The sequence below is a fragment of the Athalia rosae genome, chromosome 8, assembly GCF_917208135.1.
Source record: "Athalia rosae chromosome 8, iyAthRosa1.1, whole genome shotgun sequence".
NCBI lineage: Eukaryota > Metazoa > Arthropoda > Insecta > Hymenoptera > Athaliidae > Athalia > Athalia rosae.
This window is the reverse complement of record NC_064033.1, coordinates 3,360,550-3,378,929: the sequence shown is the minus strand read 5'-3', so window position 1 is coordinate 3,378,929 and position 18,380 is coordinate 3,360,550. Positions and strand designations below refer to the sequence as shown.

The 18,380-nt window shown below is 43.9% G+C and overlaps 1 protein-coding gene across 2 annotated transcripts in view; it reads right to left on the bottom strand.

Moving 5' to 3' along the window:
- Positions 1-6,116: 6,116 nt before the first annotated feature.
- LOC105684970 (homeobox protein caupolican) overlaps positions 6,117-18,380 on the bottom strand; it is a 30,886-nt gene continuing 18,622 nt past the window's right edge. For both annotated transcript variants that reach the window (XM_048659258.1, XM_020851779.2), the window contains exons 3-5: positions 17,484-17,593; positions 8,440-8,744; positions 6,117-8,133 (exon numbers count right to left, since the gene is read on the bottom strand). In XM_048659258.1, the coding sequence (XP_048515215.1) occupies positions 7,148-8,133; positions 8,440-8,744; positions 17,484-17,593 (1,401 nt within the window). In that variant the 3' untranslated portion in view covers positions 6,117-7,147. The remainder of the gene's footprint in view (positions 8,134-8,439; positions 8,745-17,483; positions 17,594-18,380) is intronic.

Sequence of the window (18,380 nt, the reverse complement as noted above, 5' to 3'; positions counted from 1 at the left end):
ATGTATACGTGTACGCGAATGCTTCGGTATCACCGAGGTATATATATACACATACGTTCCCTGACCACCGCAAAAGCTTCTACTTGAAGTACCGATAAAATATTATCCTCTGCCCCATACACGCCACATAACAGTCCCGGCAACGCGTAGCTGTATTATATATATATATATAATACCAAAGTAAAAGACAGATGGACACTACAGTACCGATTTTTTTACACTTCAAATAATACCAAGGTGATTTAGAACCGGCAAGGGACAACTCGCGGATCTCAAGATGCGCCGCGTAGAGTACAAGTACCCTGAACGTACGTATATATTTAGAAAGAAAATTATTTTCACTCGCAGAAGGAAGAGTTTAGTTTTTTTTTTTTGTGTTTTTTTGGTTTTCATTTTTCTTTCTCTTCCCTTCTCTGGGTTTTTCCATGAGACGAAAAGTGAAATCCGTGGGATTTACTCTTTGAGAAAGACGGGGATTTGATTATTTCACTTTTTTTTTTTTCTCTGATGTAATTTACGTCATTCGGATGCGACCAAAGTTTGACGTGGTCCGTCGAACCGTAGATCGGGTTCGGGGGATGTGGAGCCTCTTTAATTTTTCACAACCTTCCGGATCCCTTCAAAAAGTAACTTTTTTTTTTTTTCCCCCCCCTCCTACGCCAAAATTTCAAAACTCCAATTCGCCGTTGTTAATTTTCCACGTGTCGGGTGTACGTGTGGATTTTACTATGTATAGACACGGCGGAGGTGCAGGTGTCACGAGAGGTCCGGTGAGTCGTCGTCGTCGTCGTCGTCGGAACGTCAAATTTATAATTCAGTATCTGAACAGAGGTGGTAGTACCCGGTGTGACACGGTCAGCCGTCACACCCAAGAGAGCTCGGACGGACTTTTGAAAATCCTCGTGAATTATCAAACTACATTCACTGCGTACTACTAATAATCCTTTAAATCGGACCCTTCGTCAGGGGAAACCTTTCAATGATATCCTAATTTTCCCGATCGTCGGGTTTATCCGTTAATTGAATCGGATTAATTACCCCCCCCCCCCCCCCCCCCCCCGCGATCGATAAATCAGGACTTCAAACGATCGACAGTCGTTAGAATTCCGCTCTGTTCGTTCGTTCGTTTGTTTCTTTTTTTTTTTTTCTTCTTCTCTCTCTCCTCACTTTTCCCTACCGTGATTTCGGCCAGTTTTTCGAACGAGGGGTTCAATTATTCCGGGCGAAATTAGCGCGAGCCTTCCGAAAAGCGTGGAGAAAAAAAGAAGAGGTGAGATGGGGGGGGGGGGGCCGCGTGATTTAGGGGATGATGATGATGATGCGCGTCAAACGAAAACTTGTATTTACGAGGTAAAACTTTCCCTCAACGGCCCGCAGGTGTTTTAACTTTATCGCAACTGAAGTGTATGATTTTACGATGCCTATGGTGGTTCAAATATATGCCTGTATACGTCGTTAAATTAACAGCATTTCCATAAAGGAATCCGTTGTTACATTAAAACTTGATAAAAGCCAATAAAGCATCGGCGTTATGGTTGCTTTATTACCACTACTACTCCCGTGAGTTTTTCGTCGCTCCTGATTTTTCAGCCGAAAGTTAGGCGGCAGCCCATTTTCGTTATTATCGTCGTCAGACACCGTCCGCGCGATCCTCGGTCCCGAGATCCGCCGAGTGCGCAAAACGAGCAAAAAGAGCAAAAATCTTCGTTAATTTTTCTGATTCGCTCGCAGATTTTTCTTTACCCTTTCAAGGCTATATATATATATATAAATAAGTACGTGTACGTGTGTAAGCGTGTAAGCGCGAATGCGCGATTTCTTTGGCAAGAGGAGTTGTCGTATACCGGCGAGGAGCAAAAGGAGGAGTCCTCGTTTTATGCGCTCTTGAGAAAAGGAATCAATAAAAGGTAAATAAAATGAAGCGACCCTAATGGTTTATGTTAATGCGCGGGGATGTCTCCTATATATACATTCCGACTGTCCTACCGATTCGAGAGAGTCTCGCGTTCGCCGCCTTACTCTCCAACTAAACCGGCCCCCTCGCTGCATCGCCTTCGCCTTCGCCTCGATGTTCTCTTTCCTCTCCTTTCGTTGTCAACGCAAACTGCGGCCCGATATGACAAAATCCGCTGAAACTAAGTGCCGTTCGCTCTACGATTTGCAAAATCAATTAATCGTAGCTGAAAAAAGATCTCCGATTTTTTTTTTTGGTTTTTCGTTTTTCGTTTTTCTTAAGCCCAAGATTCTCACCACCGACTCACCGGAACCAAAATCAAACGGCTGAGATTATAAAGTTAACTACGAAGGAAGCGAAAGTGGAAAGTAAAATGATTGAATTATTTTTTGCTCCCAGAAAATCAGGTACCGAATTTTCGGTATTTTTTGGTCAATTTCGAGGACGAGAGGAAAGAAAGAGAAAAGAAATGAATTTAATTTGTCGGAAGTTTTTCGTCCGATTTTTTTTTATTTCATTTTTTTTTTTTTTTCGTTTCTGGAAAAAGAATCGGGCTGGGGGGGGGGGGGGGGTCGAGTTTTGGAATTATTTGACGGTTTCGTACAGTGAGTCGTTTGGTCGGCCGAGTTGACCGGTAGTCGAAAGTTTAATGCCGATATTCAGGGGACGAGGTTGATTCATGAAGACGTCGGGGACCTCCGGTCTCCGGTGCGCGGGTCGACCCACGCCCCCGGTGGTCCGCCGCTTGATTTCTTGTTAAGTTAAATCCTCGCTGCTGCAAACCGCGATCCGTCGTTTTCTGCCCGTTCGTTCATCGTCGACGACTTCGGCGCAACGGTCGACCGGTCGGTCGCCCATCGCCCATCGCCGCAGTTGAGGTCGTACCGCGTTCGCCGCGTTGTTCTCCGCGTTCGCCGCGGTTCACCGTTCTTCTGTCTCCTCGGGGGCCCTCTCCCCGTTCCCTCTCCCCTTCCCTATTATATACATACATACACACACGCGCACACAGGACTCGCGCTCACCCCGCATTCCCTCCAGGAATATACACCGCCCGTCCCATCGGAAGACGCCCGGATGTATTGTACGTCCGTTGAGAAATTTATGTATACCTTATATACATACGGTTGCATACCTACCTACCTACCTACCTACCTACCTACCTGTGCCTCGCACACGGGAAAAAGGGCACGCGCGCGCGCGCCCGCTCTTCGACATGAGAATACCGCGAGGACGACGTTACAGTCGTCCGTACGTAGGTAGTTATATGTATTTTTTTCAATCCTCACGATCGCTAAATGAAATCGGAGCGGGCACAGCGTTGTTTCGGTGGGGGATGAGGTAGGGTATACAGATCTGTATAATATGATCGGAGTTATATGTATATATATATATACGTGTAACGGGTGGAGTAAATGCTTCGGTGTACATATGTAGGAAATATGTACGTCTGTATGGGACGGCGATTGTCGATTTAAATGTTTACTAATAACCAAGCTTGTCCGGCAACCACCCAGAAGCGGTCGCTTTGCATTTTTATAAGTACATACTCGGTCTCATCTCGGTTCCCAGAATCTTTCATATTCATCCAGCGCCCCTCGATCCTCCCGAGAGTCAAAGAGAAATCTCTCGATGATAATAATACCGTGGAGTAGCTTCTGTACGTCCGAGTATAATGCCACTGCCGTTCGTAATCTCGAAGGCCCCCCCTTATCCCCCACAACCCCCCATGGGTATATATAAGGTACTGCGATTAGTGACAAGACTCGATAAAACTTGTACTTTACAAACAGCTGGAATACGTATATGTATATATATACATTAATGCGTGTACATATTTCTAAACCATATAGAGATAAATCGGAATTATAAATCTCAGAAAATTACTACCACAATGAATGACGGGGTTTGCAATAAATAAATAAATTTACATAATATTTTTCATTTATTATTTCGATAATGATTCGTTTATTGCGAAAAGACACAGGTCTGAAGTTCAACCCCAATGTGGCGTTGTTCGTTCATGTTGTTCTCCTTTTTTTTTTTTTTTTCTTTCATTTAATTAATATTTATTATTTTATTTTATTTTTTTCTTTTTCTCTTTATCGTGTGTTAAGTGGTTCTCGTTCTCTCTCTCTCTCTCTCTCTCTCTCTCTCTCTGTCGCTCTCGCTCTTTCGCTCTTTTTGTATTAGGTATATGTAGGTTTCATATTATATACTATATATATAACGTCAAATTTATTGTACAGAAATGATTCGAAGAGAAAGAAAAAAATGTGAGGAAAAAAGAAGCAAAAAAAAAAAACGCATTACAATCGACTCGACGTAACGTTTTTAATGACGTGCGATAATTAATATATGATATGTGGTTGTTGCGGCGCGTTCAGTTTGTATCAATTGATTCGGTTTTTTTTCAAACTAATTATTAATTTTATTAATTAATCTGCTCATTGATTGTTGGTTTTTTGTATTCTTTTTTTTTTTTTTTTTAATTTTTCTGTTACTCATTGATTTTGTTCGCTGTTCTTTCTTTCGCGTATATACTTATATATTTATAGTATATTAATATATCAGCTTATATACTATAAAGTTTTAAGGCTACACTCGTACACCTTGTCCGCGCGTTCAACGCTCGCTCGTCAATTATGCGATAGGAATTCGTAGGAATAATTGTTACGACGATGCGACGTGTCTTTGAAATTCGATTGAAATTACGAAACGTAAAAAAAAATTCAGAACGTTAGAAGAAGAGAGAAAATTTGGGGAAAAACTGTGAGGCGACCGGTGAAGGGTTGAAAAAAAAAAAGATAGAAATTTTGAGAAAAAATTAGCAACGTGTATAAAATATCATTTTATTTTGAATTCATTTTTCATTTCCGAAAAAATTGTGGAACTGGAAAATAGAAAAAATCAGAGAACAAAATAAAATTGAAATAAAAATAACAGTAGGTATACTTAATATTTAAAGCCCAGTACGATTTTTCTTTATTCATTCATATACTGTACACAAGAACAGTTCGCAAAACGCAGGTGCAAGTAAATTTTCAAATAAAATTTCGACCGTCGAAGATTCGAGGGAGGAAAGAAAAATCAGAAATCAAAAATTCAAAGTGTTGTTTATGAATATCGAATTGTTTTTTTTTTTTTTCAAAATCTATCGCACCCGCGCAATTTGATCCACTCGTTCTCCTTGAAAATTGTGTTTGCTCGTCGTCGTACGTTTGCATATACGCGAGTGTGTGTCTCCGTGTAACGTGTACGCGTGTGTTAATTTTTTACTTTTCGTTCGTCCTTTACTTTTTCCTCTTCTCGTTCGTCATTATTTTCTTTCGAGTTTGACTACCGTGTAATTAATTATTCATCATTCATATACCTACTCGCGCTTAACGACGTGATCATTTTCTTCTCGTCCGACTCGACGATATTATATATATATAATATAATATTATTATATATGTATAGGGTCTGTATATTTCAATTATATTTCAAACATTGGGATAACAAGATAATAATAATATTAATAATAATAATAATAATAATAATGATAATAATAATAATGCTAATAATTATCAGAATAATTTTAATTATAATAATCACCTTCGTTCATGTGAATTATGATTAGAATCCGATCGAAATAATAATAGTAATTATTATTATTATTTTAATATTATAATAATAATAATTATATACCTACTCTACATACAATACATATACATTTGCCGGATGCTCGACCAGCCCTCGACGTTACTATTTACAAACGCATAAATAATTTTTAAAATAATTATGACAATGATGATAATAAGTACGATAATAATTATGATGATACTAATAATAATGATGAGATTAATAACAATAATAATAATAATAATAATAATAATAATGACAATGATAATGATAATAATCATGATACTAATCAGAATGATATAACTTTTTTTTCATATATATATATATAATATATATAATATAATATTTATATGTATAGTGTTAATTTCAATTCGATAGAGTGATAATTGTTATTATGTATTTTATTTATAATTTATAACTGTAGCTATAAAGTATTCAGGTATATTTATATATATATATTTTCATATATATATATGTATATAGGCTACAATTTTTTTCTTTATCATTTCATTCAATTTAATTTTCATAATGATTTTTCTTCTTTCTTCCATTTTTTTTTCTGAATTTTTGTATTTTTTCTTCGTTCAATTTTAGCTTTTCAATTATCTCGGTAAAGTTGTTTTTTTTTTTTTTTTTTTTATTTCGTTAATTATTTTTGTTCGTTCTGCCAATGGTATTTGATCCAGGGGTTTCGGGGAGGATGTATCGTTATCGTTATTCTTATTTGTTCGTTAATTTGTTTAGCTTCTTATTTCTGGAGTGCGAAGAAATACGAGGAGGAGAAAACGGGGACAGAATTTCATACGCGGTAAAATGAATACTATGAACGCGTGTCGTGTTAATTATAACGTTCGGACGAAATGGGGGTGAAATCAAAATCGACAACGTTATCTCGCGAATAAAAAAATCTGGAATAAAATCGTAGGGGTTACACGAGATTTGGGGGATATCATTTCCGGATTGTGGGGGGAAAAAAGCGAAATTCTCTCAATGGGGTTCAGTCTCTCTCTGTACACTAATTTACAATAATATTTGAAGTCTGTTTATTGTCAGCCACACACTTTTCGTTTCTCGATTGTTCGTTCATTTATTTAATTGGTATCAATTAATTTTTCTTAAGTTCTTTTTCTCCTTCGTTCCAAACGTTTTGTTTTTCATCTCTTTTTTATTTTTTTTCATATACTCTATATATTAAAATAATCGATAACTCGCGATGCGGTTCGCGTTGCCATTGGATCTCGAGGTTCTTCACGCAGTTCTCAATTTATTCTTCACTCGATTTTTTTTTTTTTTTCATCCCTTTTCACTTCCTACGATATTATAAGCAATGTCCGCATTTTATCCTTATCATTATCATTTTTTATCCATACTTTTACTATTACTATTATTATTATTATTATTATTATTCATACGGTTACCGTTATTATTGATATTGATATTGTTGTTGTTATTAGTATTATTATTATTGTTGTTATTATTATTATTATTATTGTTATTACTATCATAATTGTAATAATAATTATTATTAACGTTATCAGAAGAAATTCGCGTATTTCGTGTTATATCGAGGGATCAGACTCTGCCGGGAGATTTGAGCTCCGTTGGCGCTAGGGTGTTACCTGTGGGATGGGGTGACTGTTCCGAAGCACCGGACGACGCCGTTGAGGAGGACGAGGGCGATACACCGGACGTCGACGTGAGAAGAATACCGGAACCCGGACCGGGTGGACCGGGTACCGTGACACCGCCGTTCATAGGAAACGGTTTGGCCGTACCGGACGACGAGGACGAAGAGGAGGTCAGTATGCTGGGTGCGCTGACCGCCGCCGGCATAACACCGCCGAGGCCACCGAGCCTGGAATACGTCTCCAGGAGGGACATGTCCGAGGAGCCGAGGTGAGAGGCGCCGTAGAAATTACGGTAGAAGTCGGGGTGAGGACGAACGAATTGCGAACCGGGGTGCATCGCCGGGTGAAGGGGATGATGGGGCGGTATTCGACTGGCCAACGGACTCACCAGTTTGCCTCCACCGCCTCCGCCGCCTCCTCCCCCCCCGCCGTTGCCGTAGGGCGACGAAAGACCCGATATCGTTTGATTGGGACTTTGCTGTTGTTGTTGTTGTTGTTGTTGCTGTTGTTGTTGTTGTTGTTGGTGATGGTGGTGGTGGTGGTGGTCGCCGTCTTTACTCGCCATGTCGGCCAGCGACCATATCCGCGGTTTGACCGGACCACCCCCCGTGGAGGAGGCGCTGGTGCTGGGCGGAAGGTGATGTCCGCTGGGCGACGTGCTCTCGGGGGACGGATGGTGCTGCAAAAGACGACCGTGGGCGGTGGCGAGGTAAGCGGGATGCTGCAGGTGCAACGGATGCCTTGGCTCGCGCTGATCGTAGAGGCACTCGGGACTGTCGGGACCGCTGTCCGCGCGAGATTCGCTCCATTCGCTCTCCGTTCTACCCTGATGAAGACCGACCGGCACACCGCCGCTTCCGTGGAGCATGTCTAATCGGTGGGCCGGACGTTCGCCGTCCTCGCTCGAACCCGTGCCAGAATCCTTCGAGTCTGCGGACAGACCAATTGGATTTTGTCAGAATGGTTTTGAAAACGACACACCCGATTCGAAGCTCCCTTTCGTATACAAGGATCTTTTCTTTCCTTCGCTTCTTCTCGTTTACCGCGAAATCGATCGAACGAATCGACGATGAAAATGGGAGGGAGCGCGTACCGCGAGAGTTTGCTCGGTTTTTGTGGTGATCATTTTTTTTTTTTTTGTTTTTTCGTTCCTTCGAGGCGCCGCGATTACGAATTTTTAATGGAAAGAAATCGGTTGCGCGGAAGAGCGCTCGGATCGGATTGGATAACACTTACCTAATCGGTCTTTTTCGTCGACGCTTTTTCTCCCGCTGTCGTCGTCCTCGTTATTGTTATCCTCGTCTTCCACCCTGTTTCTGGGTTCCCACGTCATTTTATTCTCCTTCTTCAGTCGTCGCCTGGCGTTGGCGAACCACGTCGATACCTGTGTAAGGGTCATTTTCGTGATGATAGCCAGCATAATTTTCTCGCCTTTGGTCGGATAAGGATTTTTCTTGTGTTCGTTGAGCCACGCCTTTAATGTACTGGTCGTTTCACGGGTGGCGTTCTTCCTCCTCGCTCCATTTAGGTCCATGCCATAACTGCAACAAAACCCAGGAGGGGGAAAAAAAAAAAAACAATGGTAAAAATAAAATCGAGAGAAACTTCTTTCGCAATCAGTCGCAAAAAAAACCGATTCTTAATTTTTTCTTCCTCTCTTGCTTTTCAGTCAGTTTTAAGAATCAGTTTTTTCGGTTCACTTCAATTTTTTTTTTTTGGCGGAGAGACAAAGACCGTAGCTGCGTTGACGTTGGGGAATAAAAATCCAAAAAGAAGAAGAAGGAAAGAGCGTAAAAAAAAAAAAGGCAAAAAAGAGGGAGGAAAAATTGGAGACCGCTGTCAGAAAACTTATCCAATCACGGGATTTCGGTGTAACGAGGAGCTTTGCCGAGGGGTGGGGGTGGGGGAGAGGGGTTAAAATTCGCAGTTTTCTCGCTACCTACGGCTAACCGTCGGGCTCGTCTCGACAATCGGAGAGACCGGCTAAAAGGGAGTACGGAATCGTACGGGTGGTGCCAGGAATCGCACCTCCGCCTTCCGACTCTCAGTTTCCAGTTTCCCGAGCTCCCCCGGCCTCTCTCGCAGCTTCAACTGCAGATCTCTATCTAACGGTTTAAGCGCTTTCCGCCCTGCGACCCTCGCAGCGCCGGGGACCCTCTAGGATCCCATTACTAAAAGACTAACCCTTATCAAAGATTAAACTTTGGTATAACTGCTGAATCGACGGGATTGAAATTAAATTTCCTTACTCGCGGGACTGCCCGGAGAGAGAAAAAAATTCCACCCTGGTTAGGTGTACGATTATTTTTCTTTCTTTTTTTTTTTTTTTTTCTCGCCATCCACTTTATCCTTACCCTTTTTTATTTTTTATTTTTTGGCTCTCTTCCTTTTCCTTTTTTTTTTTTTTGTCTTCGCTCTTCCCTCTAACCGAGACTCCCGGATGCGATGGAAATGCAAAGGTGCACGAGTGAAATGAATGAATAGAAGAAGAAGAAAAAAAAAAATAAAATAAAATAACCGAGCATGAAAAAGCTCACTGTCGCCCATGTTTCAGCGTGCTTACCGCTGCTTACTCCTTATAAAGATACACCCGTATGTATAAAGTTATACGTGACGCGGGGCAGAGCGACTTTTCCGTTTTTTTTTCCTTTTTTTTTTCTTTTTTTTTCTCGACGGTGGTGTCGGTGTGCGAGAGACTCGCGTCACGCGGATATTGGCTTTTATTTCGCCCCCTGCCGAGTTCGCGTCGCTCTAAGGACGTCGGTATATGGAGTACGTCGTGTGCGTGTGTCAGTGTGAGTACACGGGGATGGAAACTTGGTGGAGAACGGATATGGGACGCGTGGACGATCGGTGCGGCGGCAAGCGGAATAAAGAAAGAAAGAAAGAGAAGGAGTGAGGGGCGGGGGCGGGGGTGGGGACCGGGTTGGCGCATATAAACCCGAGGGAGACGGCGTACGGGAGATGGGAAATTAATAAAACTGTCACTTATCTGCCCTTCCCGTGCATGCGGGATCACAGCCGCTGAAACGGAGGCGCTAAACATTTCAATTTGGCATCGCGCAGAGAGTTCTACAGGGTTTCGCATACCTCTATACACACACACACGTACACGTTATACATACGCGCTTACAAATCCTATGTATTTTTCATACGTGCCCCGCGTTGGTACGTACGTGTGGGGCGCGACAACGCGTCACTCCGTTAGTCCGTTCTTCTATTTTGTCCTATTCGGACGCGCGGACCGACCGACCGAACGGACGAACGGACGAACGAACGACCCCCCCGGAATGACAGACGGAAAAAAGAAGGGACGGTAAACCGGAGTGAGAAAAAAAAATGTGGACGAGGGAGGGGGTGGCTTAACCCCCGCGCGGGTGGCTTTCTCCATTCCGAGGAGCAAATGGCGTTCTGCAGTTATTTTAAAATTCAACACCCCGGATGGGGGGGATCGGATTAAAAAATCAGAGTGGGAACTTGTTACTCGTGATAACGGGCGGGCGGCGGCCCGGGTGGGTGGCTCGGGCGATTCGGACTACGGCCGAGCCGACCCGAAAACCGGCACCCCGCACCGACGCGTTTCCGTTGCCCCGATGCAACCGGTACGTTTCTCACCGTTCTACCCGACGCCTCGCATTTTTTTTTTTTTTTTCAACCGGCGATCGAATTCGCGTACATTTTTCTCCACTCGCCTCCTGCGAATCCGTTCGCGTCGCAGGGGTGAGAACGGCGTCGGCCGACGGCACCGGTGCGAACCACAACCCTTCGCGTTCTACGGGAATTTCAGCGCGAGATATACGTACGTAACTACGTGGGAGCGATCGGGCAACAACCCTTTCTATCACGCGCGAACCGATCGCGTATCGGGTACCACGTTTGTTTCCATGGTAATCGGTAATCGCCACCCACCCCCCCCCCCCCCCCACCCCGGAGTCCAACCCCCGCGCGAACGAAATTCTTTTTTTCTTCGTCCGACCATCAATCTCCCCGCGGGTCGAATCGAGCGAAATTTTAACGCTCCTCGCCTAATGGAATGAATTTTTTTTGGGGCGATCCTCTCGCGGCGATTCGATTTCTTTTCGTACAGGTGTGCGTCCGCGGGTACGCGTGACCTACGCTCGTTTTCCGTTCGGCGTAACAATCGCACAGGTAAGAGACTCCGCCTCTCTTACACCTCGACGGATCCGGTAACACCCCGTTTACAGCGTGGTTACAGCCAGTTACAATACGGTTCCCCCCTCGAAAGAGGGGGATGATATCCGAACGGCATTAGGTCGAACCAACCCTCGCTACGCGCGCCACCACCTTTTATCAGCTTCGGCACGAAGGGTGCCCGCCACCGGACGGCCCACCACCCGACGCGTTGCAGCCATTCGATACACTCCCCGACTTCCAACTGTGACGCCATCTTCTCAAAACGATACGTACGACCCGGCCAACGGGGTCATCCTCCTAAGTCCGAGCGAATGATTACCCTCGTACCTCCGAACAGCGCGACGCTGCGCTCGGAATTTTTCAGATCGGTAAAAAATGTCTCAAATCAATGGGAATTCAAAGTCCTACCGAGAAGAGCGGAGAGTCCGTTCGAAGGAAATCGAAGGAGTTTCGAGGACGTCGAGTGGTCGGTCGGGGTGTGCGACGGATCGGGTAGGCGCGAGGGGATGTTTCCGGTGTCCCGTGTATCGTTGGCTAACGACGACGACTATACGGGGATGACGTCGGGTGGCGACTGCTCGTTTCCGTCGTTACACGGACGACGTGCGGTGTGTATATTCACCGTCGGGTACGTTACGACGACGACGACGACGACGGAGACGAGCGGGCAACCCCGCTTTTCGTTACGTCTCCCACGGATGATGTACGGCCGTTTAATGACCCGGTTACTCGAGGCAGGGGATGGGTTTTTGTTACACCGGCGTCCCCGGTCCGCCGCAAGGGTTAACCTCGTCCTAGTCGTATAATACTAATGTGAAGAAGGACGGAGGGGAGGGGCGGCCGACTCCGTGACGTTGAAAATCGCTATAACCAGTCACTCAGTCATCCAGCTTCCGAAAAGTCACCGACACATTCTGCGGGGCGTGGTCCGAATCCCCTTTCCAAATCGTTTCTGCTCGTGACGGTACGAACGCGACGTCGGTAGTCGGTCCGCGTGTCGAGAGAAAAAAAAAAAAAAAAAAACAAGGAGATTTTTCAAGAAGAGGAGAGAAACCGAGATGACTTTTTTCACCCCGTTCCGCGCGAGGAGTCGAACCGCCGATCCGGCGAGGAAGAAAAACGAAAATAGAAAAATTTCGTCGACGCGCTACGCTGGAATCGCGTTACAGTTTCATTCTCCCTTTTCGTCGGTATCAATTCTCGGAGTAGCGCGGTGTATTTTCCGTTTCTTTTTCATTTTTTCCTTCGACGCGTCGTCGTCCGTCGAATGTATAATGAGGTGAGAATTAAGAGGCGCCACGCGTACGCCCGATGTCTGCGCGGCAAATAAATTCGCTACGTAAATGTACGTCCGCGTTGTTATTGCCGATCGTCGTATGAATCAGTATTTGTAGCGGTAATTATGCGTGTCGTATGGCCGCGTTTTGTTAACATACGGTCGGGGACATTGTAAAGCCGAGTACGATTTTTATTCTCATTCTATTTTTCGCTGTTCCTTTCTCAATGAAATTTTCTAGCGATCCACAAACGGAGGAAGAATTCCTTTTTTTCGCACAGCTTTTTACGTGATCGTTCGACAAATTTTGCTCGTCTCGGGTAGAAAAAAAAAAAAAAAAAAAACCAATTCGACGCGTATCTCGAACGTAACGATTTCGACGATACATCGGAGAAATCGGAACGGACGTGTGACCCAAGCGTGAATTATGGCCGAATGAACGATGAAGTGTGAGCTTGATGTTCGCCGGTAATAATCGGTCGCTCGACGGACGGATCGACAACCTTCCGAAAAACACTGGCCCGTACTCGACGAGTCGCGTCGAGCATTTTGTAGCTACGTAATCTATGCGACGTAGAATACGCAGAGTACGTTTCGGTGGAACATCGTCACCCGCGCACTGGATGACCCGGAGAAAGAGAAAAAAAAAAATTACACTCGAATCGGGAATGAGAAAAAGCTCTCGTGGAAGGAGAAGATCTTTTCTTTTTTCGTTTCTGGAGGATTCGGGGCGGCGAAATTCATGCGTTTGCTGAGAGATTCGAGATTGACGGAGGAGAACGAGAAGGGAGACCGGAAGGTTTGAAATATTTATGGCCGGAATGACGAGACAGGTGGTGCTGAAGAATTTCAATCTTGATCGCAGAGTCTAAGACATTCGAGAAGCAACTATTAGGAGAAACAATTAATGGAGCTTCGGAATGAGGTGAATTTTGATCCAGGGTGGACAGACATAGACCTCCGCGTTCTCGGATATTCCTATTTTCCGAACTTCCGAATATTTGGAACATCGGATCGCAAAAATCTGGATGGAAAGAATACGTCGTTAGAGATTTTTTTTTCATCACCGACAAAAAAAAACGAAGCGAAACTTCACGTACTCCTTTTCCCGTTCACGTTTCCCTCGCCGTTTCGAACGAATGGGCCCATTTTATTTTTCGGACCACCGTGAGCCACCGCGTCAAACGTAGAAATAAATTAACCGACGATCGTATACGTTCGATCGTAATACGATTTCCCGATGGGGTTATCCAACGAGTTTTGTCGGATATGTCGTCATTAGGACGTGTTTCACGAGCCGCTGGTTCATTGTCAGTTGTAACTCGAAGTTAGTTATACGCGTGTATAATCGTGTAAGGAGCTGTCGTCGTTGGTTATTGTCTACCCTATATGTCTCCGGAAGTAGGGCCAATCCGGCGGAAAGGCGAGACCGTTAACCCGGGCGATCCCGACCTCGCGACCGCGCATGCCAACGTTACTGCTTCCATTTGTTATTTATTCTTTTCCTCTTTGTATTTCTTCGTCTCTTTCTTTCTTTCTCTTTCTTTCTTTCTTTCTTTCTTTCGTTACTTTTTCTCTCTTCTTCTTCTCCTTCTTCTTCGCTTCTCGTTCTCTCTCTACTTTTCTTTTTTTTATTCAATCTTTCTGCGCGCCTCCGCGGTGTATGTTAATCAAACCAGGCCGTCCCTCTATTTTACCCAATCATTTACCTACTATCCCGTACTGCCCTTGGACGAAAAGAGGCAAATTAAAATTAAAAAAAAGAAAAAAACAACGAATCTCCTCAAAAATCATTCGATCGTTTCTCGATTATTTTTCTAACCAAAAGTTCAAAAGTTTGCCGTGTCGCATCATTTCGAAAATGAATTTTTCCTTCGGTGGTTGAAAATTAGAAATTCGAGTTTGTTAGAAGGTGAAGTTCCGGTGCAGTTAACAAGGGAAAATGTAAAAGATGCGGACAAGATTTCCCGTTCGGTTTACACGAGGAGTTTTGTGTTAATGCACGCGTGTATAAAATTCGAATAGATCGGGGGAAAAAAAAAGGTAAGAATTGAAAAGACGGCAGGGGCGGCAGGGGGGGGGGGGGTGGGTTACAGGTAGTAAAGCTTTAGGAACTCGAGCCGACGCGACGCGACTAGTTCGTTCGACTGGATGATGATAACCTGCACCTCCGCACCGTCGTATGTACTACGCGATCGCTTCCTTGCATACAAAGTGAATTAACGAACGCGTGAGGCGGGAACACGGGGACCCTAGACTCCGTGAAACGTCGAACCGGAAGTGCGTCACCACCCCAAAGATTCCAACAAGCGAATTGAGCGTACGGAATTCACGTGCGCGAGGAAGGGAAAAAAGTTCCGCAGACGAATTTTCAAAACTATTCTCAGTCGTTTCTCTTTTCTCTCTCTCTCTCTCTCTCTCTCTACTCTCTTATTTTCTTCTCGTAGTCGAAAATCAATCGGCCGGACGATCGTTGGAAAAAGTGGCGAGAAAAATGTCAGACTGTTGAGTTAATGAAAAATGAATAGGAAAAAAAAAAACACTCGTCGTGCTCGTCAAGAGTCTGTAATCAATTCCGATGCACGGCCCGGTTCGGGTACGAGATGCAGACACCGAACGAGCGAGAGAGAGAGAGGGGTATAGGAACGAGATGAGAAATAAACGAAGGAGTAAAAAGAGGAGAGAAATAAGTTGTAGGGGTCAGTCGCGGGTCGATTATATCTGCTAATTTATTGAAATGTTGACGTTATACCAATCCCGTTCTCGTTTTTTTTTTTTTTTTTTTTTTTTTTCTCCATCTTGTACAAACGTATAATATGTGTAAATTCATTTCATTAGTTTTATTTCGTACGTATATTTCGTTCGCATTGGCATCGCATTCTGGTATCACCCACACGTATACTCGCTACCCCGGCTATCAAAGTGTATTTTATTAGGCCCTCTCTCCTACTCGGATACAAACGGCGATAAAGAATCGAATAACGTAGTAACTGGCGGCGGACGAGAGAGATGGATCGAAAGTTGAGTAAAAAAGAAAAGAAAAAGTGGAAAATAAAACGAGAGAGGGAGAGACAGAGAGAGAGAGAGAGAGAGACGGACGTGAAGAACTCATGGCAGCCTAACGACCGCTTATAAGTACGTACATTATTAAATATCGTATTATGCGGCGTGTGTATGTCGGTGTAAAGCTAACTAAGAGAAGTATCGAGTTGGTTTATATATACATACATATATATACAATGGAAGTGAATTATGGGGAGTTAATAATTTCAAGAGTACATTATACGATATTAGATAACGCACGTTGGCTTTATATATATATAACTTTCGATATCACTTTGTGAGATACAAACTTGTATCTAACATGCTGCACTTCCTTTTCTCTATAATATATACCGCATTAAATGCAATAAAATATATATATATGTATATATATATATACACGCAACCGAACGGGATATAATAACCCACACGCAACTCGCGTTCGGAATTCGTCTTTTTGTTTTTTTTTTTTCTTTTTCTATTTTTAATTAAAAATTCTATCTTCTATTTTAATTCAATTATTTTTCCTCTCTTCCTCGTCCAATCGAACGAGATCTCGAAGAAGAATGAGTAATTAATAGAATAAGAATTTAACAAAAGTTGAGAAATTTACGGCGACTTTTTTTTTTCTTTCTTCACTTCGACAAAATCGATCGAACACCCACCCGTTGCCCTCGACGATGAGGAATATCGACGATGATGAAAATAATAAAATTAACGTCGATGGTAATTGTAACGCGACCTGAAAGAAAAAAGAGAAAAAAAAAAAAATAAGGAAAACGAGCTGCACTAGGTTGGGCCGCGGGAGGATACTAGAGCGAGGTAAAACGAAGCCAACCAAGGATCGCAAGTTGAACGTGTGCGGTACCGCGCGCACACACACGTACTTAACATTAACACACACGAGTGTTCGAATAAGAATATATTCGTACGCGAATACGTCAAAAGAGAACTCCGTTGTGCGATAATGTTTTACGAAACTAAACATTTTGACATTTGAATATGCAAATCTGCGACAGTTTTACAACGTTCGGACGTTGTTGAATCTTACGCGCGTTAATACCCGTCGATATACAGCGCGGCAGCTGTAACGAACACCGACGCGGAGGAAAGAAGAGAAATAGAGAAAAAAAAAACCCTTGATTCGCGAATCGTCAAATTTTTGTCCAAAGATTGATTCGAATCCGTTGGAGCTTCCGAGTTATACGTTGTACCATCGAGTGCGGGATCTGGTTCGTCTCGTTGGATTAACAAAGATCCGTGTACCCCGTTAAGAAGGAACGACGAAGAGAGGGGAAAGTGGAGGGAGATCTGACCCTCGAATTTTTTGAGGAGAGATAGCGGGCTCGGGGGGGCCGAAAGGGGGGGGGGGGGGAGGGAAGAGAAGAGAAAGAGAGGAGACAGAGGTGCTAGGGTCCTCGTGTATCGGGACGATCTCTGGGTCGAGTTTTTATGGTTTCCTTTCTCTTCGTACCGAAAGTCGGGGCAGGGCATTACCGTACAGTTCGAGTCGAAACTGAATCCCGAAACTCTCGAAGGTGATTCTCTCGCTCTTCTTCCTCTCCTTTTTACCTTCTTTTTTCCGAGCCTCTTTTTTGCTCTTTTTTCGTATTCGTCGTCCCCTTTCGCTACGTAGTGCGCACGAGAAAAATATCAGAAGAGGAGTAGAGTGGAGTAGAGAGTAGAGCAGAGTATCCGAAAGGGAGAGTGGAATGAGAATATGGAAAATTCGAATCCGATTCGCCCGGGAGCAGCGGGAAGACTCTTGTTCTAATTTTTTCAAGTTTTTTTTTTTCAGATAACTCACCCGTTAAAGGGGTAGCCGAAGGCCGCATCGTAGGGATGATAGACGGTGGGGTAGGTCCACGCAGCAGCCGCACCAGCTCCGAGGTTTTCTTTCAGCTCGAGACCGGCGGCCTGTGAAAATCAAATCGATGAATATCGAAGGACTCCCATTTACCATTCGCCTCGATTTATTTCTAATCGAGGTAAAGCGAGAAAGGGGATCACGGATCAGATTTTTGACCAGTTCAGCTCGACGAACGGGTGGCAAACGCGTTCGCGGTGTAGAGCGCGCGCGCGCGCGTCTAGGAATTGTAATTATCATCGTATGCGGTCGCCGTGTGTGGTGCATGTTTGCTTGCTTAACCCTTGAACCCATCGCGTGGATTTATAGGCTGCATCGACACAAACGTGCTTATATATATATATTACACCAGACCGACCGTACGATACACCAAAGTATCGCTGTATTGTACCAGCTCCACGATCGTTGGAAAAAACGAAAAAAAAAAACAAAAAAAAACAACAACCAGCTTCACCAGCGTACGTGTGCGAGGCGTACACGTGTAGTGAAAAATTATCAAGGAAATATCTATGTCAAGTTTCTCGTAACGTCGCGCAGTGTCGAGACGTTCATCATCCGAACGGATTCGGTCTCCATTAGAAATCTATTCTATCCAATTATCAGTCGGAGTTCGTCACTCGGTTCGGTGTTGGAAATAAAAATTCACCTCCTCCGTATTTCTCATCCAAATTCGACGCGGACGTCACCTGGACCGTGTTTCGCGTCGGAACGCAACGGGAGTGCGATTTCACGAGTTGGACGTTTTATTTCCGAATCGATTGCATTATTTTTTTTTTTTGGTCATTTCATCAAATTTTACGTTCACGTGTTGTGCATTTCGATCGGTCAGTCGCATCG